The sequence below is a fragment of the Sceloporus occidentalis genome, unplaced genomic scaffold (assembly GCF_023333645.1).
Source record: "Sceloporus occidentalis isolate IW3139 unplaced genomic scaffold, rSceOcc1.0.p SCAF_1, whole genome shotgun sequence".
In the NCBI taxonomy this organism is placed as follows: Eukaryota; Metazoa; Chordata; class Lepidosauria; order Squamata; family Phrynosomatidae; genus Sceloporus; species Sceloporus occidentalis.
The window spans coordinates 299,653,543-299,681,018 of NW_028316981.1; the positions used below are offsets into that span (position 1 = coordinate 299,653,543).

A 27,476-nucleotide genomic window follows, 5' to 3' on the forward strand; every position below is an offset into this window, starting at 1 on the left:
GATATACCAACAGAATAAAACACAAATGTATTGTTAAGGATGCAAATTTATTCAAAGTAGTTAATACACCTATGCACCCTTACAGAATATGTTACTGCTGTCTGGCAAGTTCTCATAGTGTTGTTATTCTGTGGCTTCAAATAATTTCCAACTTATGGTGATTCAGGTGAACATAAAGCAAAACTAACAAGGGGTTTCCTTGACAAGATTTATTCAGAGGGGGATTCACCTGTGCTTTCCTCTGAGACTGGGAGAGTATGACTTGCCCAAGAACACCCAGTGGGTTTCCATGGCTGAGCAGGGATTTGAATCCTGGTCTCCAGAGCAGTAGCCAAATGCTCAAACCATTATACCATGCTGGCTGTCACATATAGATTCAAAATGGTGAAGGGGAGAGAACTCCAAAGCATGCAGAAAAATTATTTTTTCAGCATCACAAAGACAATGGTCTTCAATAGAAACCTGAGTTAGGGTGCAGAAGGTAACTCCAGCTGAGAGGATTTCCACAGAGTACTAAAGTACGATTGAAGACATGCAACTGTACATACTTTCTCCCTCTTTTTGTTCAGACAGACTCCTAGCCCTAATACACAGTCAATAAAAAAAACAGAAAAGGGTAAACAGGGAGCAATCCAAATAAACTTTTGGTGAGCCAAACTCTGTTGTCATCAATGAAGTACTTTGCAAACTTGATGCTTTCTAAAACACTCGGTTGTGCTCTCCCTTTTTTTTTTTTTTTTTTTTTATAAATTGTATCCATGTTTCCAAGGAAGCATTAAACTACTTACCAGATTGTCTTTCCGTTGACTGTTCTTGAAGATCTGCTTTTTAAAAAGGAAGGAAGGAAGGCAGGAAGGAAGGCAGGAAGGAATAATAAGTTTTGATTTCATAATGTCAAGCAGAATTTACTAATACTGAAAACATTAAAAAGTTTTCCAACTTGTATCCTCCAACTTTTGTTTACACGTTAAAATGTCTTTGTACCTCTTCTTCATCCACAACATGGTTTTGAGATTATTATTTTTTGTATGTAGGAGGACATTTCACTTTCCAATTGGTAATACAATCTAAAATTAAGTAGGCTGCAATCCTGAGAACATGCAACACACAGTCCTCCTAAACCTTAACTATTTCCCAGGATACAATCATTAGACTACAAATGGCTTTTGAAAGTTAGGGTATTTTCAAAGGTACTACAATATAGCACTGCAGGAGGAGCAATAGGGGAGAGGATTTAGCTTCAGCTCGTAAGTTGCGGCAGAAATGACAGGATGAGCCTGGAATATGGAAGATGGTGGAAACATCTTAAAATAGGTTATTGGCCAAAATGCATAAAGTTCAATATAAATTAGCAAGCCAATATGGCATTTAAAGGCTTTCGGATTGTTACAATCTAAGGATGAGTCTAATTAAAATATAGTTAAATAATATAGTTATTATTAAAGGGCCAGCTTAGAGTGTTACATCATTTTAAGTATTTTAAAATTCCAACTTTTTAACTATATTTGTATTCTTTTAATAAGTAATCTGTTTTAATATTGTTACAATATTAAAACAGATTACTTATTAAAAGAATAAAAATTGTAACAATTTAATTCTGTTAATTAGACAAATTAAAACAGCACTAATATACAACAGTTTAAAAGCATTTAAAACATAAGGGTGAGTGTAAACATACAGCATCTACCACATCAAAAGGCCCTTCTCTAGCAACCAGTTAATAGCCTGGCTAAAAGCCTGGCTATTTTTTTTAAAGGTATGTTTAGCCTGGAGAAGAGACAGTTAAGAGGTAATATGATAGCCCTGTTTAAGCATTTGAAGGGGTGTCATATTGCGGATGGAGCAAGCTTGTTTTCTGCTGCTCCAGAGAGTAGGGCCGAGCACAATGGATGCAAGCTCCAGGAAAAGAGATTCCACCTCAACATTAGAGGGACTTCCTTACAGTAAGAGCTGTTTGAGAGTGGAATACACTCCCTCAGAGGGTGGTGGAGTCCTTCTTTAAACAGAAGCTAGATGACCATTTGTTGGGGTGCTTTAATTGTGAGTTCCTGCATGGCAGAGGGTTGGACTGGATGGCTCTTGTGGTCTCTTTCAACTCTATGATTCTATTAGGGGTTTGTTAGGAGAATAGTTTGGATGTATATGTAAGTCGGTAAGTCTATAAAAGTTGATATGCTGTTGATCTAATCTACCATAGCTCTTCTGACCTGCACTTTGATTACATGCATCCGGCTGTTCTGCCAAAAAACTCTGATTATATAAGGTACACTGTATCAATGAAATAGCCCCATGCCGTTCACTTTGATGATCACTGGTCATGAAAACATCAGTAAAATTACTGTGTCAAATTAGCAACAATTCCTCAGGTTCACGATACATATCCAGTGTAGGTCTCAGATATAAAACTGCTCACTTTTTCAAAGATGAGAAATATATTGCCTTTTAAAGAAAAACAGAGGCTAGCTTTTTTGTTCTATGAAAAAGGCTTTTATTGTAACAGCACTCCTTGCAATGTCAAGACAACAATAATAAAAAAAACACATGCTAGAGCAAGCAATACTTATTACTTTCAAACGATCCATGAAGCACATCTATCAGCTTTCTGCAATCTGGTATTCTCCTGATGTATTAACTCTCATTAGGCCCAGCTAACATATCTGGAGGGCACCAGACTAGAGAAGCCTGATTATTATATAATATCTCAGAATATTTTGGAAGCTATGGTAGCACTTGGCAAAAAAGCAAACGTACTCCTGTAGCCAGAGAAAGATTGACATGACTTTTAAATAGTCATTTTGAGTAACAAAACGCTTGGCACAATCCCACGTGGAATTATTATCTGATACCACAGAATTACTGAACACCTGATGGTTTATGTCATAGGTTGTTTACATTATACACACCTATTTTACACTTGGTTATTCAGATCCTCTTTATAATTCCATGCAAGCTAAAGGATAATCAGCAAAGAGACTGATTCTATTTCATAGCATTGTTCCAAATTATCTGATGGATAGTCTTGTGATTAAATGAAGGACTGACCTGACAACAAGTGGTACAGAAATGACAGAACATAAAACCAAATTTAGCTATCTGGCCTCACCCTCCTTGCCTCTCAAGTGCTTTTAATGATATGTTTCTACAATTTTTAAGGGGCACAGAAAACAGGACAGTCCCAACTAAGACACATAGATGGTACACAAAACTGCTTTGAAAATAAAGTACCGAAAGTATAAGATACTTACCAGGTTTTCCTAAGCAGCTTAAGTCCTCTGAAACAGAATACATAAAAATTACCACTGATGTACTGGAGAAAAATGTTTCTATGTTTGTGAGCAGGATTTTATTATATCTAATAGCAAGCTGAAGACTGAAGGTAGATAATAATTAATTTTATGTCAATTTTTAAAAAATAATATGCAGATAAAGCAGCTATATATTTGCAATGAAGAAAATGATGTATTTTATTTCATTAGTGGACAAGAAGAAATGAGAACCTTAGCCATGATTGTGAAAATGTATCAGTATTTGATATAGGATGATGGCTCAACATATTGTAGAAATCTGTTTTAGCAATAGATCCCAGAATTGCCCAAGTCCACAGCATGCAGGGCTTATAAATAAGCTTTACAGCATCAGTTTGACTTTACCTTCACTGCATTCAACTGCAATAGATTTTCCACCTTGGATTTCAATAAAAAGAAAGAAAGAATGCTGGAATAAAGATTTTGATTTTATTTATGACAAGTTATGAAAACAAATGGGAAATAAGATTGCTAGTCACATTACATAAACAAAGATTTAATAATCTGCAAGTAAGCTACGTAGCATACATCATTATGATGAAGCAACATAGTTAAAATGCCTGTCAGTGAGTTAAGGACTAATTAGACAACTCTTGCTTTGTTAATTCATTACTAATTAACTAGTCAAAAGAGTCAGCACTGTACAGTCAAATTAAAAGAAGTCAGCAAATGATTCCAACCCCCTACCCGCCATAGCCTGATGCCATTTAATATTCCCATGATTAGAATGAGTAAAATCTAAATTTTGGGAACAAGACGACCAAAATGAATGGCAGTTTGTGTAATTTTTATATCTAGAATTCATGAATGTTGGATCTGTACTATTGGTGAATCAAACATGTGGGACACAATTCTAAGCACTTTCAAGCCCAACTGTTTTTCTACAGTGAGGAGTGTCACCACATGTTTAAATCTCTTCCATAATGATAGTAATAGGACAAGTACACCTCAATTAATGAAGTAGATGTTTTTCTAGGCACTACTTCTTTAACAACAACAACAATTGGTACCAGAAGCAAAAATAACATGGAAAGAACAAGGTTAGATTTCCACACCACAAAAAAGTAGAGCAAGCTTCAGCAAACCAATATGCACATGTGAAATGAAACAACCAGATAAGGTAAACTTTGCATAAGTTAACAAAAACATTTTGAATTTTCTAGAAAACACTTGAAGGAGTCCTCCAAAATGCACCCAATTTTTTTTAAATGCCAGCCTCCACTTTTCTTATGATTTCCATTTCAGTGGCTAGGCTTATAAAGCTACCCTTCTTTAACATGATGGGTAGGCATACTGTACATACACAGCATAAGTAGGGTCACCCTAAGTAGAATTCTACTATTTCCCAGCTCAAGATTTTATGGAATTGTTTACTGTAGACAAGCTGTTGCAACCTCACACAAACACTCCAGCGCTCTTTCACTATCTTCTCACTGCTAAAGCAGCTTTAAAAAATCTAGCTGCAAAGAGGACAAGGAGGAAAAATGAGACTGCTTGGACATAAAAAGACTTTGTAAAAAGGACCTTCTTTGTCAGAGGCTTTGTTAAGTGAGCTGTGCTTGTACTTGAAGTCATGTATGGCGAGGCATGTATGGTGAGAGTGAACTATATTTTTTTAGTTGCTGCTGGTTAAGATAGAGACTTAACAGAAAATGCAGGTCTAGAACCTGGTCCACTCAGTCTCTGTAACAAACCAAAAAGTGAAAAGATGCAAAATTTGCAGCTGGGAAGCAGGAAGTATGAATAGCCTTCATTTTTCCCTTGGCCACTATTTTTCTCTGCCCATACCCATGCTGCCTCCCCAGCCACTTTTCCAGTAGTGTGGATTCCCAAGCATATATCTCTCACATCATAATATTTCCCTTTAAAGATCAAACATTACCAAAAACCATGTGAAACAAAGACAAGGATCTCTATACACAATCCAATGGCACCAATGATAAGAAGACTTCATGAGCATCTTTCAGGAGTGCTTTAATTGTGAATTCTTTTATGATAGAAGGTTTGACTGAATGGCCCTTGTGGTCCCTTCCAACTCTAAGCTTCTATAATTTTGTGAACCTGCTTTCTACTGTTACACTCAGGGTAGCAGATAGGTATTAAAACCAATAATAAAGCACAATACAATTACAAAACAGCAGCAATACAACAAGAACAAAAACTACCAAGAAAACATTTCATAAAACTGGCATAGGCGCGGAACAAACTGCCCGAAAAGGGCAGCCTGCCAGTGGCCTAATTTCCTCTGGAGGGAAGCCGCAGCCGCCAAACCGCGTGCGTGGCTTCCCTCCACAGGAAGAAGAACCCGGGAAAACTGGGTTCTTTTTCTACTGCCATTGTTATGTCGCGAGTGTGCCAGTGGCGCACTCATGACATAACTGGTGTGGCGTAATGTGCGGACACTATGCGTCTGTTATGTTACAATGGCAGTGCCCGTGTGCACGGGGCACCTCCATTGTAGCACCACCAGTCTGTGCTAGGTTTAGGGATTGTGAAGTTGCTGTTCGGTCCCTAACCTTAGTTGCGCCGCTGCCATGCCACAAAGGGCCCTTCTGTCCTGGGCCATAGATAGTTTTATTGTATCTCCCCACATGAGCCTTCCCAGTCTCTCCAATGCTCAAGAAAGGTCCTTTTCTTAGTCCCACAACCTTGACAGGCACAACTGATGGGACATGAGAAAGGTCTTTCCCATTGGTTGTCCTTGGGCTCTGGAAATCCCTTCCCGTGAAGACCAGAATGGCTCCCTCCTCGCTATACTTCCATTAGCAAAGAAATATTTTTATTCCAATAGTCTTTTTAGAACAGAAGCTTTTTAAAGAATGGACTTTTAAGAGGGTGCGGTATTGTTTTAGATGGAACGGTTTTCAATTGCTTTTGATCTATTTAAAGAATATTTTAAATTCTTTTAGTAATGTGAAAAGTTTATTTCTATTTTAATGTTAACTTTTTGTATGTTTTTACCTGTATTGTCCTTGTTTTAAGCTGTAAGCTGCCTTGAGTCCCATTTTTTGGGGGGGGCGGAACTGAGTTAAAAATAAGTATGATAGTGATAACAATATTTACATAACAAAGACCTGCCAAGTCTTTGCCATACAGAAAAAAATCTGTAAAAGAAGGTGCCAAACTAGCCCATTTCCACAGTTTAGGCATAGCCACTGAGAAGGTCCTTCTTAGAATTAACATTTCTCATAGCAATGTTAATATTAATGTTAATAATAGTGTTAATACTTTGCAGAACTGCCAGAGACTCTAAAATTCACTCACACACTGGGACCTAATTTGTGTAATGTTGTAGTCATTTTCCACAGCAAGCACTCCTGCATCTTTTATGATGGGGACACGGGGCTGACCTTGAATGATGCTTGGAAATTGCACTTTCTGATGTGGGCTTTACAGGCCATTACTACATCTTAAGTCTTAAATCAGTAGCAGGGACGTAGCCAAGGGGGGGTCTTGGGGTCCGGACCCCCCCTTCCGTTAGATAAAATGAATGGTGTGTGCTGCTGCGCCGCCACACCCCATTATAATGGTGGCACTTAGTCTGGACCCCCCCCCCCCATCCCTTCCCAAAATCCTGGCTACGTCCCTGTCAGTAGCACTGTTACCCAAATTGTTTTCAGCCCCCAATTCTTGGAGATCTTATCCAAAGCCCTAAGCAGCCTGAATGCTCACAGTCTGTGATATTTATCAGAGCCTGTTCATGTGTCCTACCACAAATTTAAAAAATAAAAAAAAAATGCTTTGGTCAGGGAGAGTGTGGTACAAGGGCCTTTCTGTAACTGCACCCAAACTGCAGAACTCCTTACAAAGGGAAGTTAGGTTAGCTCCTTAATTGCTCAATTTCTGATTCTCATGGCTAAATATTGTGAACATGTTCACATAGCTCCCATGCTACTTCCTTGCTGAGATCTCTATTCTATAAGGCGCAAAGGACTAAAAGAATGCTCAGCTCTAGAACAGTGTTTTGCTCCATTTGCTAATACAGTCGGCCTTTGCCTTACGCAGGGGATCTGTTCCGGACCCCCCTAATGCATGTCCATAAGTGTGTTTATATAAGAAAAACAATAAAAACTCATACCACTGAGACTAAATGTTTCTTGTGTATATCGTCATCATCAACATCATCATCATCATCATGTGTAGACACTAGCAAGATTTGGAATCAGGCAAAATTGAGTGGACTATTTAACTGTACAATTAAAGCAGGGTCTCTGGGAACTGTCAGACATATTTCAACTCAGTTGTTGTGGTCAATCATGTCACTGTGCATCATTGAAAAGATTTAGACAATCCAGACACTCACTATATTTGCTACATAACCTATCAGAAACTTGGGATTAAAGGTTCATCAACATGAACTACTTACCTTGAAGCCCTTTGGTCTTCCCACTGTCCCAGACACTCCTTTTATAGATAACACAGAACTGCCAGACAATGTACATCTCAGGTGGATGCGACGGTCAGGAGCACCTGTTATCAGCTTAGGCTGATCTCAGGTGGATGCGACGGTCAGGAGCACCTGTTATCAGCTTAGGCTGATACGCCAGTTGCGTCCCTACCTGGGCCGGGGGGACCTTGAAACGGTAGTACACGCTCTGGTAACCTCTTGTTTGGATTTCTGCAATGCGCTCTAAATGGGGCAACCCTTGTACCATACCTGGAAGCTGCAATTGGTGCAGAATATGGCGGCAAGACTGGTCACTAATACACCTATGACATATAACACTGGTCCTTAAAGACCTTCTCTGGCTGCCTATTCGCTTCCGGGCGCAATACAAGGTGTTGGTTATTACCTATAAAGCCCTAAATGGCTTGGGCCCAGGGTACTTGGAGGACCGCCTCTCTCCGTACAATCCGCCCCGCACACTCAGATCAACCGGGAAGCAACTGTTAAGAGTTCCGGAGGTCAGATTAGCTACTACCACCAGGAGGGCCTTTTCTACCTCGGCCCCCAACCTCTGAAACTCGCTTCCCGATGAGCTCCGCTCAGCCACCTCACTGAACCAATTTAAGAAGGGGTTAAAAACATACCTTTTCAAGCAGGCATACCCCTGATTCTTGACTCTTGACTCCCGACTCCTGATGTGCTCCCCCCCTCGTCAGCATTGTTGAGCTGGCATGAGATGTGGTTTTATTGTGGTTTTATTGTTGTAATTGGTTTGATGTCTTGCATTTTGATGGTTTTTATATTGTATATGTATATGTTGTTAACCGCTTTGATTTTTAGAAAAGCGGTATATAAATAAAAACTTTATTATTATTATTTTAATGTTAAATTGGGTGGAACATTTGACACGTCTAATGAATAGATCCTACAATGTCACAGGAGACACTTAAATACCTATTTTATATTATGCCTGCAATGACTTCCAATTTCATATTTAAATATTAGCTATTAAAACCAATTTTCTCCTGACAATTATCTGCTGCAAGATTATCTGACTAACCAGATCTTCTTCTCTGAGCTCCTACATCAGCCCTCCTTATAAGTTAGCCCTTATCCACAGATTCTTTACCCATAGATTCAAGCATTCACGGCTTGAAAATATTCAAGACATATCTAAATTCCAAAAAGCAAACCGTGATTCTGCTATTTTATATAAGGAACACCATTCTACTATGCCATTGTATTTAATGGGACTTGAGCATCCATGGATTTTGGTATCCATGGGGAATCCTAGAACCAAAGCCCAGTGGATACCAAAGGACAACTGTAATTTGATCATTCATTTTTGGTCATTCACTCCTATGGTAATTACTATATTTCTGTGACTTTTGTTTCCAAGTCACTTCACAACACCTGCTTTCACATGTAACAATAAGGCATGGCACAGATACACAGTCTCCACATCACTTAACCACTTTTAACCCTTCCCCTTCTTCAACTGCAATCAATAAACCAAAATTTGAATCCAGAGTTATAAGGAATTTTTAAAAACTGGCTTGAAAGCTAACTACAGCTAGTATTAAACTTGGTGCCTGAAATGAATGTTTGATTGTTAACTGTTGTTAATTAGGCGACTTTAACTTATGACAACCCTATGAATGAGAACCCCCCAAGTCATCCCATCTTCAGTAGTCCTGCTCCGACTTCCTTAACTGAGTCTGTCTTATGATGTGTTCTTCTTTTCCTACTATCTTGCCAAGGATTGTTGTGTTTTCTAATAAGTCATGTCTTCTCACGATATGGCCAAAGTGCATCAGTCTCATTTTAGTCATCTTGGCCCATTCAGCCCTCCATCCTTTCGTAGGCGGGATACAGACGGGCAGGGGAAGACGTCTTGGAGGTGTATTCTGCTGAATACGGAGCCTCCAGACCGCCCGCCCCGGGGGCGTGACTCAGGAGATGGGGCTTCCACATGGGGGGCAGTGAAGACACCTCACCTGGGGCCGTTTCTGACCCGCAGTTTCCAAACCGCCGCCTTGGAGGACGCTGCAAAGAGAGAGGCAGCTTCCTCACGGGCGGCCAAAAACGGGGCTTTTTTTTTTCCTTTGCCGGCTGGCGGATGCGCAGCTGCGCAGCTGCAGCGCTAAGCAGCGGCGGCAGAAAGCCTATGGGCACATTTAAAGTGCCCAAGCCCCTTTAAAACTTTTTCCCCCGCTCTGCCCAAGAACAATGGTGGTCTCCTGCCAGCTGGTGATCAGCTGGTGTTGGCATCCTTGTCCACTTGCACTTTGCCAGTGTCACCAGCATCATGGATGCCTCCTCTCCTTTGGTCCCCGCGCTCCTGCTGAATCTGCAATGCACAGCCACAGCTGTCGCCGCTGCCACCGCTGTCCCTCTGCCATCCCCCATCACCTCCCTTGTACATATGTAAATATTTACAGTTTTAGCGGTTTTTATTGTTAGGTGAAAATGGCACAGGAATGTGTGTAGGGGCTCACTTTAAAGTCCAAACTTTCCAAGCAGCGCATGCGTACATGTTGCTCTAGGGTTAGGGTTAGGGTTAGGGTTACGAGTCTTAAAATGCGCTGCAGCTGTGCTGCAGCTTCCACACCTGCATGGCAGCTGACGCTGCAATTAAAGCCTGACTGCAAACTGCGCATGTTCCAGGACCCCGACTCATTATGCGACGCAGCAGACACGGAGCTTTTAAATGGGCAACTTAAATTAGCGGCGTAGCAATTCTGGCGTACCGGTGCAGCAGCTTACAGACGGAGCTGTGCAGCTGCGCATCAAACGGAAAAGAAGCGGAGAAAAGCAGCACCTTTTTAATGCCGCTTCTTCCCGCTTGGGGCGTGCGGGGGGCGTGTTCATGGCGGCATTCAGGTAAGGGCCGTCTGAAGGCTCTACCTTCATGACGTCATGAATACACCCCTTTTTGCCCGTCTGTATCCCGCCGTAGTTTGGTAAAATGAGGACCCAGCTTGTTGGGGGCAATTGGCCTACACATTGTAAACTGCTTAGGGAGTGTTAGTTCACTGATAAATGGTATAGAAATGTACTTGTTATTGCTATTGCTATTGGAACCATTTATTTGTCTTTTGGCAGTCCAGAGTATGTGCAGAACTCTCCTCCAGAACAACATCTCAAATCAGTTGATTCTCTGCCTATCAGCCTTCTTCACTGCTAACCTTTCACAACCACATGTGGAAACTGGAAATATAATGGCATGGACAAATCTGACTTTTCAATTATATTAAAGCTAGTCATGATTAAAACAGACAGTGGGTGGGGCAGGAGCTTGGGGAGCAGAAACTAAAAGCCAGATCCAGACCTAATTAAGAGTTCTAGTATATTTATGCACAGAAACTATCCAAGAATACCCTTTGGTTTGCTTTCTTTTAAGGGAAACGTCTTAGTGCACATGGCTAATGTCTTGTAACACTAAATCCACCTCAGTTCAAATAAGCCCATGGAAATGCAACTATTTAGTTTAAAGCAGCAAATGAGCATTTACTGTTACTCAAAGATGTACAATATATACAAAGATGTATAAAAAGATGCACATTGCTTTTCAGCACAAAGAATACATAAACGCTACAATTCAATTATCACTCCAAATTTCAGTAGACTCATTGAATCAATTACTGAATGGTGAATCAATTGCCAATGGCAAATCAAATCCCATTGATTTATGAATTTACTATAGTTGGGAGTAGCTATTGGAGTTAGGTCATACCATCTGAACTCTCCTCTCTAAAGTGAAATGCTTGCTATTAAACTAAAAGAAACAAATAAAAACATAACTAACAGTACATTTAACAATGAAATTCATTAACATCCATAAATGGAAATCGCTGTCAATGGATTTCAGTTTATTCATGACAACCAAATACAGGTTATATTCATCAAATTACAAAAATAATTAAAACCCTTTAAAACAGTGATGGCGAACCTTTTAGAGGACGAGTGCCCAAACTGCAACCCAGAACTCACTTATTTATTGCAAAGTGCTGTGTCCCTCTGGCTTTCTAGTAACAAACTCTGGCAAACCCTGAGCTGGGGCGATGGCACATGTGCCCACACAGAGGGCTCTAAGTGCCACCTCTGGCACGTGTGCCATAGGTTCGCCATCACTGCTTTAAAACTTCCACAGTCAGTTAGCTCTATAACATATACAGAAATATGTTTACACTAAAATTACAAAAATGTTTCATGCAAAAACATCACAATTTTCCATACTCTATTCAAGTTAATATAATCTGTTTACTGCAGATTCCCATGCAGGCCTTTATCCTCCAAGTCTAATCTAAGTTTAGCTGCTTTCACAGCAAATCTAGCAGTGTTGAACATGACAGACTTAGTTGTATTAGCTAACAAGTAAGTGATTTTCTCCAAGTCATTTTGGTTAGCTACAAGTTCTAAACTTCTCTTCAGAAACTTATCTCTTGAAGTTTTATATATCTTACAATGTAGCATATAGTGTATGGTGTCTTCAATATCCCCACTTCCCCACTTCCACAAATGCTGCTCCTTGGAAATCTTTTTATATTTCCTTTCAATGTACAGTGCGCCCGCGTCATACGCGGGCACGTCTTACGCAGCTTGAGCATATGTGCTCAAGCTGCGGGGCGGAGCGTCCCATTCAATTGAATGGGCGCGCGTGCCCGTTGCGCCCCGCCGCACTGCCGTGCACGAGCCCCATTGTTTACAATGGGGCTTGAGCATAGGCAGAATTCGCCTTACGCGGCGGGATCTGGAACGGATCCCCGCATAAGGCGAGGACCCACTGTAGTTGGTTAATTGCTATCAATGTGATCTCAATAGATTAAGGGAAAAATACAAAATCCACTTTTAAGAAGCTAGATGGACAAATAAGCTTTTTAAGCTTTTTAGAAAAGAACTGTTGTTCTAGTCACAGCAGCTTAAAACCAAAGGATGTCTTTTCCACAGTCTACAATACACAGGAGGTGATAACAATATAAATTGCTGCTTTTTCCTCCTTACCTCCCAAAGTATGGATGTATTGGTGCTGTCAAAATATGAAATATGTCAAGAGTCATATTTTTTCATTGTAACTGTGTTATAATATCTGTCTACTTATTTCCTCACTATAATTTTATAAACAGAAAACTACCATGGCTTATGGTATGGATATATATATATATATATATATATATATATATATATATATATCCTTCATTTAGAGATTTTGAGATGGCTCATTGAACTCTATCAAAATGCAAACCACACTGAATCAAGAGTTATGAAACAGTTGCCTTTTGGTATTTACGAAGCTAACCTACTAATTGCAACATTTCCATTCTACTATAAAATGAGAAGTAATTAGATTTTTTTTTTATGAAACTAGAACTACAGAGTCTGGTGTTTGCAGAAAAGGAGAACTGAGCACAGGAAAATGCATGCTACTAACCAGTTTGAGTAAAACAACGTCACTGTTCAAAGAAAGCTGTTCTAGGAAGCCCTCCACACAATCTATTCTTGAAGCAATGAATGTCTGGTTATTGTAACTGTTTGCATTTTGATGTGGAAAATCACGGTTGAGTTCCCCACTCTGTGAAGATTGCAAGTAGTTTCCTTCTCTTCCTTCCTACATAGCCTATGAGTCAATGCACCATTTGTTCACAAAGCTCATCAGGAAAGGAAATGTTGCACTTGCATATAACAAATAAGAGCATGGGCAGTCCAGAAATCCTTCCTTGAATCTGTACATTTTTTTTAGGTGTACCATATTTTCTCTGCAGTTAATGTGCTGTTTCACTTCCCTAAATAGCATCCATGTTATTGTGACTGCCATGAGGAATGTGGTTGCCAAGTTTTATGGGCACATGGAGACAAGATACAGCCTACAGAAATTCCATCCTACCCTAGTGTGATTTTTTTTAAATGGCTTTAAATGCTGGTAGCAACTAATTGAGTAACTAGAGCAGGAATCAGGGCAACTTACACCGCTATTTTAAAACCCCCAAAATACAGTAGCTATAAAACAAAAATAAATAAATCCTAGTAACACTACTGAATTAAAAATAATTTTATAACACATTAATAATAAATAATGTATCCCTTCCAGCATTTTTCCTCAGCAGCTAGCTGCCAAAAGACTGCCTGAATTAAAAGAAAAAAAGTGTTTGCTGTTGTAAATCAGCAGGCAGCTAAACATTTAACAGTCTAAGATTGAACAAAGATGGACTCAACAATGCAAATATATTCAAAACACATTCAAGACATTCAGAGTTTTATCCTGGTTTATTCACATTGGTTATTGACACTGCCAAGAATCTGAATCGTTTAGAAAAACTTGGGGAAAAAAATCTGACATTGATTATCCTGGGTTAAGTCAGGGTTTTTGGCAGCCCACCCACCCCCAAACTTAACTGGATGCATTCAACATGCATGTGAACAACAATGAATTCAACCCAGATTCTACCCAGATTATTTTCACCATCTGAATAACCCTGCAAACTGCATTTGAGGCACACTCACAATCTCCAGTTTGTCTCATCCCAGGGTTACTCCTTAAACACTTTCATGCTTAGCCATGTCTATTGCCATATCAGAGAGAGGCACATTTGCTACCAAGGGAAGGACAAGAAGGTTGTGTGCAAGCTCTGTTTTCCTTGCAGCTTGTGCAGGCCAAGATCTAGTGCCAGATCTCTGTCAAGAATAAGATGAAGATGGCTTCCAGACAGCCTTGAGCAGCTGTGAGAGAAGTGGCCATAAAACTAAGAGTTAATTCACTGCTCCAGTTGTAACAGATCCACATGTTCACAAAAGTACATATGACTTTTCAGATACCTTGAACCCAAAGTCAGTACTTTAATGTAGGAACATTCTCCTTGCTCTTAATGGAATGAAATACTCATGACATGTGAGTTGGTGCAGGATATTAATCTATGGGGGAACTTATTATCCTCCATCCACAAATCAAAGTGGCACACTTCAGGAAAATATATTACAATTTGACTCTACCAAATGTGTGAATCATCTGTAAGCCACAACTAAGAGTTGGGACAAGCCAGAGTTTCTTACAGAAGATCCATTTAAATCAGTGGGACTTAGGTTTATTATTAATAACTAAAGTCCCACTGATGTCATTGATTCTACTAAGTCAGGATCCAAATGAAAAAATGTTTTAAAAGGAAAAATGGGTTCTCTGTAAGTTACAGTCTTGCTGTAGACAAGGAGGTATGTAAAACAAAGGGCCAGGAGCAAATATACTTCCTGATAGTGGGAACCACATAATCAGTGGCTCTACGGCTGGGGTGGACAAAGAGTGCCCCTTAGGTCCCCAAACTGTGGCTCTTGAAGCCCCCTTAAAGCCCTCTAAAATCCCCAAAACAGGTTGATTTCTTCCCCCCCAACTCTCATGTGGCTCAAAATATTAAAATGAGCAACCAGCATCCACAAAAACAAAGCAAAATAATAATAAAAAAATCAAAACTGGAAGTGAAATAATGTCACTAGTGCAGCCTGCTGGGAGGGCATGGGGGTAAATTTTGTTTCCTGTCCCCTCTCAGTTGCTCAGTCTTGTCCTATAGTCTGAGCCATTCTTCACAATCACAATACTCGTGCTCATAATAAGAGACAAATGCACAACATGGATCAGCCATGCACAGTGCGCTTAGGGCTGCCATAATTGTCCACTTTTACCAGGGACAAAATGTAGGACAAATTCAAGACCAAACTGTAGGGCAACTGCAGGACAAAACTCAGCTCAAAATGTAGGACATTTAAGGTCCACCATTTTTCTTCAATGTCCTACATTTTGGGCTGAGTTTTGTCCTGCAGTTGTCCTACAGTTTGGTCTTGAATTTGTTCCACATTTTGTCCCTGGTAAAAGTGGACAATTATGGCAACCCTACGTGCGCTGCAGTAGAGATCTAAAAGCATTATCATCACAGCAAGTTGCATTTGCTGTATGATGTAACACCAAGCTGTGCTTGCTGGTCATTGTCCACTCTTGGGGAAAAAGAGGATAGTGCTTGCTTGCTTGCTTGCTTGCTTGCTTGACTGAATGCAAAGTTTTTGCAACTCACCCTGACATGCTCCTTGTACATCAGAAACATCCAGCCGTGCCCACTGACTGAACCCATAGGAAAAGTCACTGTTTACTCGACATATGTAGAACCCAGCATCATCCACACTCACTTGGGTGAACACCAGTTCTGGGGAATTCCCATTTGGAACCTGAGGTGGGTTAGATCAAACAATTGGTTAGAAGAAACAGCAAAAATTGAGGGTAAGAACACAGAATATTTGTCATCCATAGAACTACAGTTCAGCCTACTTCAACTTATCAGCTAATTTTCCCCCCAGAAATATTTGCACCTTGTATTCCATCTATCTTTCAAGCTCAGACTAAGGAGAATCATCTCATCTTATCACCACAACCACTCAGTAAGGAAGATTAAGCTAAGGAACATTGACTTGCCCAAGGCTACCTACTGTGCTTCATGGCTCAGCAGAGATTCAAACCAAGATTTTTACAGTACAAGTCCAATACTCAGTCCACAGCATCACAATGATTAAGAGTGAAGAGCCTGAGTTTCTGAAGTAATCTTGGGATTGAATGTAGTGACACAAGGAATAGTAGGCCAGAATGTCAGAATACACATATGGATACAGAAAAACACAAGATTTCAGGTCCCATTCTCTCTAATGGCAGTGCAACATCCATGTGCCTGCTAGCAGCCATTGGGGACAATGGGGCTTGCCATCTGTGGACACTCAGAGCAACAAATAGTAAGCCCACAGATAATGAGTTCTGATTGTAGTTGACAAACTAATTAACAAAACTAACAAATTGGTTTGGAAACAGTATTTTCTTTCAGTGCAACTCACCAACATTTCCCATGCTAAACTAGCTGAAAGGTAATTCAGCATATCACTTTAAGGTCAATATCGATTTAAACTTATTTTACAATTGCCTTTAACAACTGCTGTCACCATCAGGATCTATATAAAAAGGACAATTGTGTTACAACACAATATCCCTTGGATAAAGGAAGGAGGAAATGGCCATAGAAGCACTCAAACTAGAACAGGGGCACTTTTACCTTACAGCAGTCAGATTTTTTCATTCATGCAGTCATTAATGTCTTGAAGTCTTATCCCTGTATGAGGTGTTATGATTTATGGTCCAGGGCCAGAGCATCTTGTGGTTACTCTTTGGCTGACATATGAACTTGGGATAGCACATGCCACAATTTAATAAACAAATAATCTATGTTCAAACCACCATTTTTTTTCTCCCAAGGGACTTGAGGTAGCACATAGGGTTGTAGTCAAGAAGTAGACATTTCTGCTCAACATCAAAAACATTATTGTACATTATTGCTGGGTGTATTAGTGAAAATGTGAATTGATAAAGAGAACTTTATATCTCACATAGGGGACAGCTGATATATAATTTTGTAGATAATTAAGTTTAATTAAATCAATCTGGTGTTAATATTTAAGAGGGCCGATAAGCAATATATAATATTCCCGAATAGGTCAAGAAGGAAGTTCATGGTTGAATGGAACAAATGAAGAAGAGTGAGAAGAGAGGAAAGGAAAATAGACAGAAGAGAGGGGTAAATGGAAGTTGAAGAAGGTGTGTGAATGTAGTTTGTTGGAGGTAGATGAATGTGGGACAACAAAGAGGGTAGGACATAAGAGAAAGAAGATAGAAGGGATTAGGAGAGAGACTTAATGAGGAAGTTTAAGAAAGTAGTTTTGAAATATGGAGGGAATTAAAAAAAACAATAACAAAGTATTCCTTTTTTATGAATCACTCTTTTCCATTTGTAATGTTAACTTGTTATGTATGGGATTTAATAAGTTAAGAAGATAAGAAGAAGAAGGCATGAAGATAATAAGATAAAGCAACAAGAAGTTAGGGTCAAATAAGGATGGAGGGGATAAATGTTAATGGGTGAGATGAAGTGATGGATTGATTGTAGGTTGTATGAGGCACGATGTATGATGTATACTATATAATGTATTTGATGTTATATGATGTTGTTATTTTGATACGAATGGTGTACTGTATTTTAAATTGTTCAATAAACTTTATAAAAAATTAAAAAAACATTATTGTTATATTCTATGTTCAAAGGGATAAAGCACCTATTTTGAAGGGGCTATTCTGAAACCTCTGAAACCACCATGTGAACAAACAAAGGGAAAACATGTACAATGCATTATCCATACATACAAATGTATAAATTCAACTGTGATGACTGGTCCTTCAGTCATCTGGGAACTTCTTCTGAACCATAAGGGGTTAAGCAGGGAGGAGGAACATGCTAATGAGAGATGACATCACATGCTAATGAGCTGTAGCATCATAGCTGATGTAAGGTCTAACTGACCAATCAGAGAGTAGGACCGCGAGATTCAAGAACTTTCTATGGGGAATCTTTAAAAGGCCCTTTGAGGCCATGCGCTCCTTTGTCTCTCCCTTGATCCGCCCCTGAGGGGGAACCAGATGATGTCTCTTGGAGTCTGGGGGACACAGACTCAGGAATGCAGGTAGAGTTGGCAAGGAGCCAGCTCCCTGATTCCAAGAACTCCAAAGGACTACAAATCCCATCTTCCGTGAGTAATTAGGAATGTGTTAGTTAGTGCGTTTAGGCCTTTTGTTATTTTCAACAATGGCTTGTCTGGAATGAACTCTGTAACTATGTTCTTTGACCTGCAAGGCAAGGAGGCTTTGCAAGAGCGATATAAAGTCTTTCTATCCTATTCTATCCCTTTTTAAAATAAACTTCTTTCTTAAAAAAGCATCTGCTATCTCTCTGCTCCTATACACGCGCCTTAACTCGGCTACTGGTTGTTCTGGGCTGGCAAGAAAGGAAACTAGATCTCTCTCTCTCTACTCCTCACAAGTCCCAGTGTGTGTGAGGAAGGGGTAGCTGTGGAGCTACAATAATTAAAGTTCATTCACTGGGTGGTGGCAGCGAAAAGTTCTTTTTGTACAGTGATCCCATGAGAGTAATAGTCACGCACAGGGCTTTGCCCTCAGGGATCATCACATCAACTTTATCAGAATACTGATCTTCAGTGTAGTATCCCAGTTATACAATGCCCTCTTCCCACAGGCCCAGCTAAATCCAATACTCTTTTCATTTCAGTATCAAATTATGACTTGACTATTTATCCAAATTTGGGGACTTTACACCACAGCACCTACTGATACAGGGCCAAGTTAAAAAAGTATTTCAATAAATAAAATAAGGTGTAGAATAATACTTTGCCATTAATAATGCATAATTTAAAGTTTTTCGATACAAGTGGTTGTCAACAATAAGATAATAAGCAACTGGAAGGTACTTTATAGAGTGCTAACTTGGTATAACAGAAATGTCTTGGCCAAAGGGCAACATTTAATATTTTAATTGCATGCTACTAACATAAAACCCACATCATTGGTACCCTCAAATTGTGATAAACTTTAATAAGAATATTTTTAAAACTATAGGCATGGAGGAACAATCAGTTTAGTCTTATAAAATTTCCAAAATATAATATTAAAACTATCACAGTTTCAAAATAACCAAGATTGGGAAATTGTTTTAAAAGAAAATTGGGACTGTCAAGAGTTTAACAGTTTTAGATCATGATCACAGAAATATCCATGGGTCTGTGTTGTCCACTTCAAGTGTGAAGTAGAAGTGGAAGGACCCGCATTTTTAATACAACTGGGGATTCCCTGCATTTTGATAGGTGTATTTCTTCCTTCATAGTTTAATTATCAACATTCCCTGTGTTCCTAGATCATCATATATTTTATTTACCACTTTCTCCCCTTTAAACCATTGATAATGAAGAAGTGGACAACCAGATGCCCAGCAGCTCAGCTTCACCATTTGGCCAGATACTGCTACCAGAGATTCTGGTTCTAGAACTATCTTTATACCTATAAAAAAAGAGAAGACATAACACAAGTCAATTTTGATGCAGAAAATTGACTTGTTTACCTTTGATACTTATTTAATTAATAACTATAACACATCAAATCATTAAAAGTTGATACTTATTTCACTTATAAGCCATAATAAAATTAAGAGAATATAAACTCTAAGAAGTGAAAAATATGAACAATATAAACATGTGTGATCTGTAACTTGTTCATTAATAATAAAAATTGAAATCTATACAGTGCTACCTCGGGTTACGAAATTAATTCGTTCCGCGGCGCCGTTCGTAACCCGATACATTTCGCAACCCGAAAAGGCTTTCCGTTAGCGCTGGAAAGCCGCTAGCCACGCTTCGCATTTAAATTTCGCACCGAAATGAATTTCGTAACCCGAAAAATCTTTCGTTACCCGGAACAGTTTTTTCCAATCTAACTTTTTCGTACCCCGGAAATTTCGTAACGCGATCAATTCGTATCCCGGGGTACCACTGTACTCTTAAGTTTTAAAAAATCAAAATGAGTAAGAAGAATCATCTATATAAGGCCATGTTAAACTGATCCAGTTGAGATAATACAATGTAACTATCACTATATGCTCTAAATATTTTACATGCCATTAAAGCAATAATTTAAAATGTTAATATATAAAACACAAAGACAAAAAGTATGTTCTGTTGAAGTCATTTATCCACCTACTTCCTCCACAGGAAATTAATTTCAATATTCCAACATGCATATTATAAAACTGAAGATAAAATGCCCTATAAGAGGTATTTTAGGGATTGGGAGAGAAAATGAACACTTTATTCAGAGGCAAATTAAGCCTAGTTGTCTCCATTTTGAGCCAAATTCAAACCCTTGCCTCTGGTATCTAAAATATAATAGGCCTGCCTCAAGAGAAGAATGTAATATAAAACCTTCTGTTAATTTAACTAACTTCTCCAATCTGCAGGATACAAAGAAAGCACAATCATTTGAAATAATTTAGAAATATGCAAACAGTAGCGCAGTATGCTGCAAGCCATTACCCTAAATATTAAGTAACCAATAAAACTAAACAAGATGCTATTTTACTAAGAATACAGACACAGTATGAGAACACAACATTCAAACATAGCTGTTCTTATATATCTTGTACATAGGATTTGTCTTAGATTCCAGTTTTGGAGCCCCAGTCAGCTATTCTTACATCTGAGTTTTAATCACTGTACATTCAGTTTGTACAGATTGTACAGACTGCTGCAGTTGCACTAGCAATGTCTACCAAAATGGTTTCTTACTGTAGAAACACTGGGGTTTGACACAGGTTCATGACAATATCAACATAAAAAACCAATATAAATAGGGATGCCATATCCCGCCTGTAGGCGGGGCAATCCCGCTTTGGGCGGTGCCGTCCAGGTCCCGGTCCAGTTTGGCGCCAAGACCGGGATGGCACCACCCGCGGCCACCTACGCCCCTGCGTGCGCCTTCCCGGCCTGGGAGCAGGCCTAGGCTTTCTCCCAGGCCGGGAGGAGGAGTAGGAGGACAAGGTTTGAAAATGTAGGACCTTTTTTTTTTTTTTTTAATTTCCTGGCCAGGAAATTTAAAAAAAAAAAAAAATCCTACATTTTCAAACCTTGTCCTACATTTGTCCCGGTTTGGAGGTCCTCAGGAATGGCAACCCTAAATATAAATTAAGTATGCAAAGGGATCTTGTAGCTCCTTTGAGACTAACTGAGTAGAAGATGTTATATCTCCAACATCTTTTGCTCAGCTAGTCCTAAAGGTGCTACAAGATCCCACTGCATACTGATATTCCAGACTAACATGGCTATGTTGCTGAATCCTACCAATTTGGATTAAGGGAAGGTAAATAATTAGATTTAAACCTCTTAACATTCTGTGTGAAGCCCTGGAGGAAAACAATGTTTGGATTTAGGACCTTAAGCCAATACAGTGAAATTACAATAATAAAAACTTTGTCCTCCTTTGTTTATAGTGCATTAGCAGAGAGTATTTGGTTCCATTTGTTCTCTCAGATCAGAGTCGCTATTAGTTACATTTCTCGCATACATGAATAGTTGCCATCTTCAACAGAATTCTTATGCTACATAGAATACACAGTATTACCACATAGCGGGCAACAGAAAACACTAATTCTTCTTCAATACAATCACAAACAAGATGAGAACATGTCAGCCACATTCAACTGAATGGTTTGTGGTTGATAAGTAATCAACCAGGGCTAGCCTGAAGAAGAAGAGCCCTCCCTCCGGTCCATCTGCCTTGGTCCAGGCCTCAGAGGGAGAGAAGAATGCTGGACCTGATCCCCTCCCCCCCACCATTCCCTTCTCCTTTTGTGTCGTGTCTTTTTAGATTGTAAGCCTGAGGGCAGGGATCTGTCTAGTATCCCCTCTGTTGTAAGCCGCCTGGATTCCCAGTGATTGGGCGGCATATAAATAAATCCTAATATTATTATTAATCTCATCCTTTGTGCATACATAGATGTGTTAATATAGTTACAGTCAGCACAAATCCAGGGCAGAAAGTGGCAGAAAAAATCCTGCCAATCTGTACAGTCCCTTACTTGCTTCTGGAGCTGCTTACTACTTTTGAAAAACCCTCCCTTTAATTTTAACTTCAATGTACCTATATAAGCTAACTACACATTGCCACTGAGAGATACTAGGTTACATGCTGTGCATGTATGTCTCTTCAAATCACCTGTTGACTTATGGCGATCCCATGAATTTCATAAGGTTTTCATAGGCAAGGGATACTGAGAAGTGGTTTTTGCCAGTTTCTTCCTCTGAAATCTAGCCTACAACACCTGGCATTTGTTATTTAGTACAATAAAAGAGCCTAACTGTGCACTTTAAAGGCTCCCTTCCATACGAGGAAAAAGCTGAAGACCTCTGGATAGCTCAAGCAAGACAGGACAGTTGCGGATGAACCACAGTGGGCCCTTGGTATCTGCTGGGGTTTGATTCCAGGACCCACCCCGCACAGATACCGAAATCTGTGGATGCTCAAGTCCTATTAAATACAATGGTATAGTAAAATGGTGTCCCTTATATAAAATGGCAAAATCAAGGTTTGCTTTATATATATATATATATAGAGAGAGAGAGAGAGAGAGAGAGAGAGGGAAAGTTTTCAAGCTGTGGATGGTTGAATCCGCTGACAAAAAAATCTGTGGATATGGAGGGCTGACTGTACAAATGGAAAAGCGACCTGAGCCTTCTCTTTCCCTGTCAGTAGGTGTAGATTTTTTACCTGCTGGACAGAAGTCTTCAAAGTTCTTTGGAGGACATTATTTATGTTTTAAACATAAAGTGTAATCAGTGTTCCCCAACCTGGGTGACCTCCAGATGTGATAGAATGCAATTAACATCATCCCCAATCAGCATGGTCATGCTGGGTCGTGACAGTGGGAATTCAAGTCCAACACATCTAAGAATGTAAGTGCTTATCCTAGATGAGACCAAAGGCCTGCCTAGTTCAATGTACTGTTCCACAGCAGCCAATCACTGCTTATGTAAATCCCACAAACATAATATGAGATGAAAAGCACCCTGCCTCTCACATTTCCCACCAACTGATCTACACAGATATTTTGCTTTTGATACTGGAGGTGATGCATAACTCTCCAGACTAGTAGCCATGAATTTACCTAATCCCTCTGTAAAGCCATCCATGTTGACAAACATCACCACATCCTGTGACAGTGAATTCCACAGTGTGGAGTAATAGTTTATTTTTACCTGTCTGGAATTTCCCACCTTTCACTATAGTGAACAGCACCAGGTTGGGAAAGTCTGGTGTAGTCCATCTTTAAAATGATATTCAGCAAAAGACACAAAGAGATGGATGATCTTGAAAACCAAAACTCACTTGGAGGGTTGAGATACTGAAGTGCTTCAGTATGTTTCAGGGTCTGTAGCAATTCTGTCAGCTCTAGCACAGTACAGCCTCTTTCCCCCATTAGTTGAAGAAGACTCCTGCTTGGACTTCCTTCAGGCTCCAATACTTGGAGAGAACATTGTTCCAGTTCCTGAGAACTGTGAAAAAATGTAGAACAAAACAAAATACATTCACATATGCATGAGTAATTTGAGGAACAAATACAATTGCTCATAGAGCGTACCAGCCCACAAAATAGTTCTCTTCCAAAGAATTGTTACAGTACTTGTACCAATATGAATATGAATTTCATAGCTATTTCTATCAAACATTTCCTTAATATAATCTTCAGTCTATTTTAATAAGGGCAAAGCTACAGGACAAACCAAGTCAATACTGTGTGTGTATGTATGTGTCATAGTCCAACACTCAAACCAATATACACTACATTCAAGCATATTCAAAGCTCCACTTAAAATTCATTTCATTAGGAATGCTTTAAAATCTTTTAGACACAACAATTCAACAGTACACAACGGTCTTGCATTATTTAAATTTGTAGTGGAAAGAAGACACCATAAAAGCTACTAACACGCTAATTATACATGCTTCAAAAGCTGCATACAAAAGCAGAATTAACTGGAATTTTAGAACTTAACTGTTTTGTAACTATTTGAGTTGCCTGCCTGGACTGTTACGGATCAAATGCATTCTATTATTACTTTAAGTCTTCCCCTTTTCCTCCTCCATTTGTCACATCTTCCCTGGTGAATAATAATTCAAATGTTCTAAAATCCATACACACACTTCAGTCCCTTTTTGATTGGCATAATAAAAATATTAATACAGTATGGATTTTGGAATTTTTCTTGGGGCCAAACCATCTACCTTTCCTTTTATTCTGTCTGTTCACTGTTACTAATTAATTTTATAAAGCCTTTTTAAGTGGTACAAAAACTCCGTGGAAAAGTAGAGGAAAAATCTAATTAAAAAAAAACAAAGGTTATGTCTTGCATTACTAGCACTGGTCTTTGGAAGCACTAAAGAGATAAGAAAGAATTGAAAGAGAGCCCAATCTCCTCCCCCCAGACCTATCACTGTCAAAATAGATAGCAAACAGAAGCAGTCTTAGGAATCATAACAGGAGATGGGGTCGTAACTATGAAGAGACATTAACTGGACATTGTGTATTGGAAACCCCATGTCCTTTAGTACTGTGCTTGTTAGGACAACGGGGGCATTCTCACTGGCTTAAACTCCGGGTTACAAATCGAATTCAAGGTATAGCGTTCCTATTAGAAACCGAATTAACTCTAGAACAGTTCTAGATTAACCCGCAATCGTTCCCACTAAGATCCGAATCTTAACCCGGGTTTTTATTTAATCCGTGTTAAGGGCTTATATACCAGGTTAAAAAAATAGAAGGGTCGAACCTACAATTTTCCCTTGATTCGGGACAGGAATCGGAGTATTTAAATAGGAACAATCAGCCTCTGAAATCGGGTTAACTGGATGGGAGGAGCAGAGCGTGATGGGCTGGCTCGGGGGAGTCGCCCTTTCTGTCCCCATTCGTCGTCGCCGTCGCCATCTTTGCTTCCCTCACCCCTTTGTTCGCGGTGGTCTTTCGATAAGAGATAAGGATTATTAATTTTTAAATTTTTTTAATGGTTTACAGGCGCTTAATCTTTTCAGAACTTTAAGCGCCTGAAGTCCCGGCCGCTCAAGCGCCTGCATCTGTCAAAGGACTCTTAAAGGCTTCCCCCAGTGGATTGCAACCTACCCTCTGTGTGAGGAGAGCCATTGAACACCATTTGTAACAGAGGAGAGGGTGGATGCACAGCAATCTGGGGGGAAATAGAGCCTTTCCTTCTCTCTTTCCCAAACGGAGTCTGGGGAGACATAGGAAACCCTGGATATGTGTGTGTGTGTGTGTGTGTGTGTGTGTGTGTGTGTGTGTGTGTATTCCACTTCAACCCACTGCCTTCTCCTCCTTGATCCGATTTTCCAACCCTGGGCTTTGGATGCAGAGTCTCTAGCCATTTAAATCCACTGCCTTCTCCTCCTTGATCCGATTTTCCAAACACACACACACACACACACACACACACACAAAGAGAGAGAGAGAGAGAGAGAGAGAGAGAGAGAGAGAGAAAGGAGGAGGCTGGGTCCATAAGCCAGCCTGATTCCATGCCCTCCTTTCCCAAGGCATGACCTCCATTGCTCCCCCCTGTCCAGGAGGACTTCCAAAATGCCCTCTCTCTCCCTTTGCACAGTCCAAAACCACACACCCATTCACGCAGAGTCCATAAGCCAGGCTGCAAAGAGGAGGAGAGAGGCTGGGCCAGGGAGGTGTGTGTGTATCCCTTTAAGACGTCTCTCCCAGGGACAGCAAGGCAGCTTGTGTGTGTGTGTGTTTGCACGCATGTATATATACACATATGAGTGTGTGTGTGTGTGTGTGTGTGTGTGTGTGTGTGTGTGCAATAGCTAAAATATACTCCCTCCCATATTAAGACTGGAGTCACTTTAAGAATATCACAAAAAGTCAACATGGGTTTCAGAGAAACAAGTCATGTCAGACAAACCTGATCGCTTTTTTTGATAAAATTACCAGCTTGTTAGATGAAGGGAATGCTGTGAATATAGTATATCTTGATTTCAGTAAGGCCTTTGACAAAGTTCCCCATGATATCCTTGCAAACAAGTTTATAGAACAGTGATGGTGAACCTATGGCACACGTGCCAGAGGTGGCACTCAGAGCCCTCTCTGGGCACACATGCTGTTGCCCTAGCACAGAGTTTGCCACTGTTTCATACTAGAAATGTAGAGGGACGTGGCACTTTGCAATAAATAAGTGGGGTCTGGGTTGTGTTTTGGGCACTCGGTGCGTAAAAGGTTCACCATCACTGTTATAGAATGTGGGCTAGACAAGGTAACTGTCACATGGATTTGTAATTGGTTGACTGGCCGAACCCAAAGGGTGCTCAACAATGGCTCCTTTTCATCCTGGAGAGGAGTGACCAGTGGGGTCCCACAGGGCTCTGTCCTGGGCCCAGTGGTATTCAACATCTTTATCAATGACTTGGATGACAGAATTGGGGGCATACTCATCAAATTTGCAGATGACACCAAATTAGGGGGAGTAGCTAAAATTCAAAATGACCTGAATAGACTAGAAAGCTGGGCTAAAGCTAACAAAATAGAATTAAACACGGAGAAATGTAAGGTACTGCACTTAGGGCAGAAAAGTGAAATGCACAGATATAGGATGGAGGACACCTGGCTGAATGAAATTACGTGTGAAAGGGATCTGGGAGTACAAGTAGTTCACAAGTTGAACATGATTCAACAGTGTGATGCGGCAGCTAACAAGGCCAATGCAATTTTAGGCTGCATCAATAGAAGTATAGTGTCTAGATCAAGGGAAGTAATAATCCCACTCTATTCTGCTTTGGTCAGGCCTCACCTGGAATATTGTGTCCAGTTCTGGGCACCACAATTAAAAAAGGATGTGGAGAAACTGGAGCATTTCCAAAGGAGAGCAACTAAAATGGTGAAGGGTCTGGAAACCATGCCCTATGAGGAAGGCCATAGGGAGCTGGGGATGTTCAGCCTGGAGAAGAGAAGGTTAAGAGGTGATATGTGAGCCCTGTTTAAATATTTGAAGGGATGCCATATTGAGGAGGGAGCAAGCTTGTTTCCTGCTGCTCCAGAGACAACGCGGAACAATGAATGCAAATTGCAGGAAAAGAGATTCTACCTCAACATTAGGAGGAACTTCCTGACAGTAAGGGCTGTTCAACAGTGGAACACATTCCTTCCTGGGGGAGTGGTGGAGTCTCCTTCCTTAGAGGTCTTTAAACAGAGGCTGGATGGCCATCTGTCGGGGATGCTTTGATTCCTGCATGGCAGGGGGTTGGACTGGGTGGCCCTTGTGGTCGCTTCGAACTCTTCTATGATTCTATAAATATCTGAAAA

The 27,476-nt window shown here is 40.0% G+C and overlaps 1 protein-coding gene across 4 annotated transcripts in view; it reads right to left on the reverse strand.

Moving 5' to 3' along the window:
* MALT1 (MALT1 paracaspase) overlaps positions 1 to 27,476 on the reverse strand; it is a 55,019-nt gene that overhangs the window by 18,202 nt on the left and 9,341 nt on the right. Inside the window, exons 2-7 of one of the 4 annotated variants that reach the window (XM_089497042.1) lie at positions 23,489 to 23,655; positions 19,491 to 19,612; positions 15,747 to 15,897; positions 3,651 to 3,683; positions 3,246 to 3,272; positions 789 to 821 (exon numbers count right to left, since the gene is read on the reverse strand). In XM_089497042.1, the coding sequence (XP_089353168.1) occupies positions 789 to 821; positions 3,246 to 3,272; positions 3,651 to 3,683; positions 15,747 to 15,897; positions 19,491 to 19,612; positions 23,489 to 23,655 (533 nt within the window). Of the gene's footprint in view, positions 1 to 788; positions 825 to 3,245; positions 3,273 to 3,650; positions 3,684 to 15,746; positions 15,898 to 19,490; positions 19,613 to 23,488; positions 23,656 to 27,476 lie in introns of all 4 variants that reach the window. The other 3 variants (XM_089497032.1, XM_089497051.1, XM_089497049.1) reach the window with 3 other exon arrangements.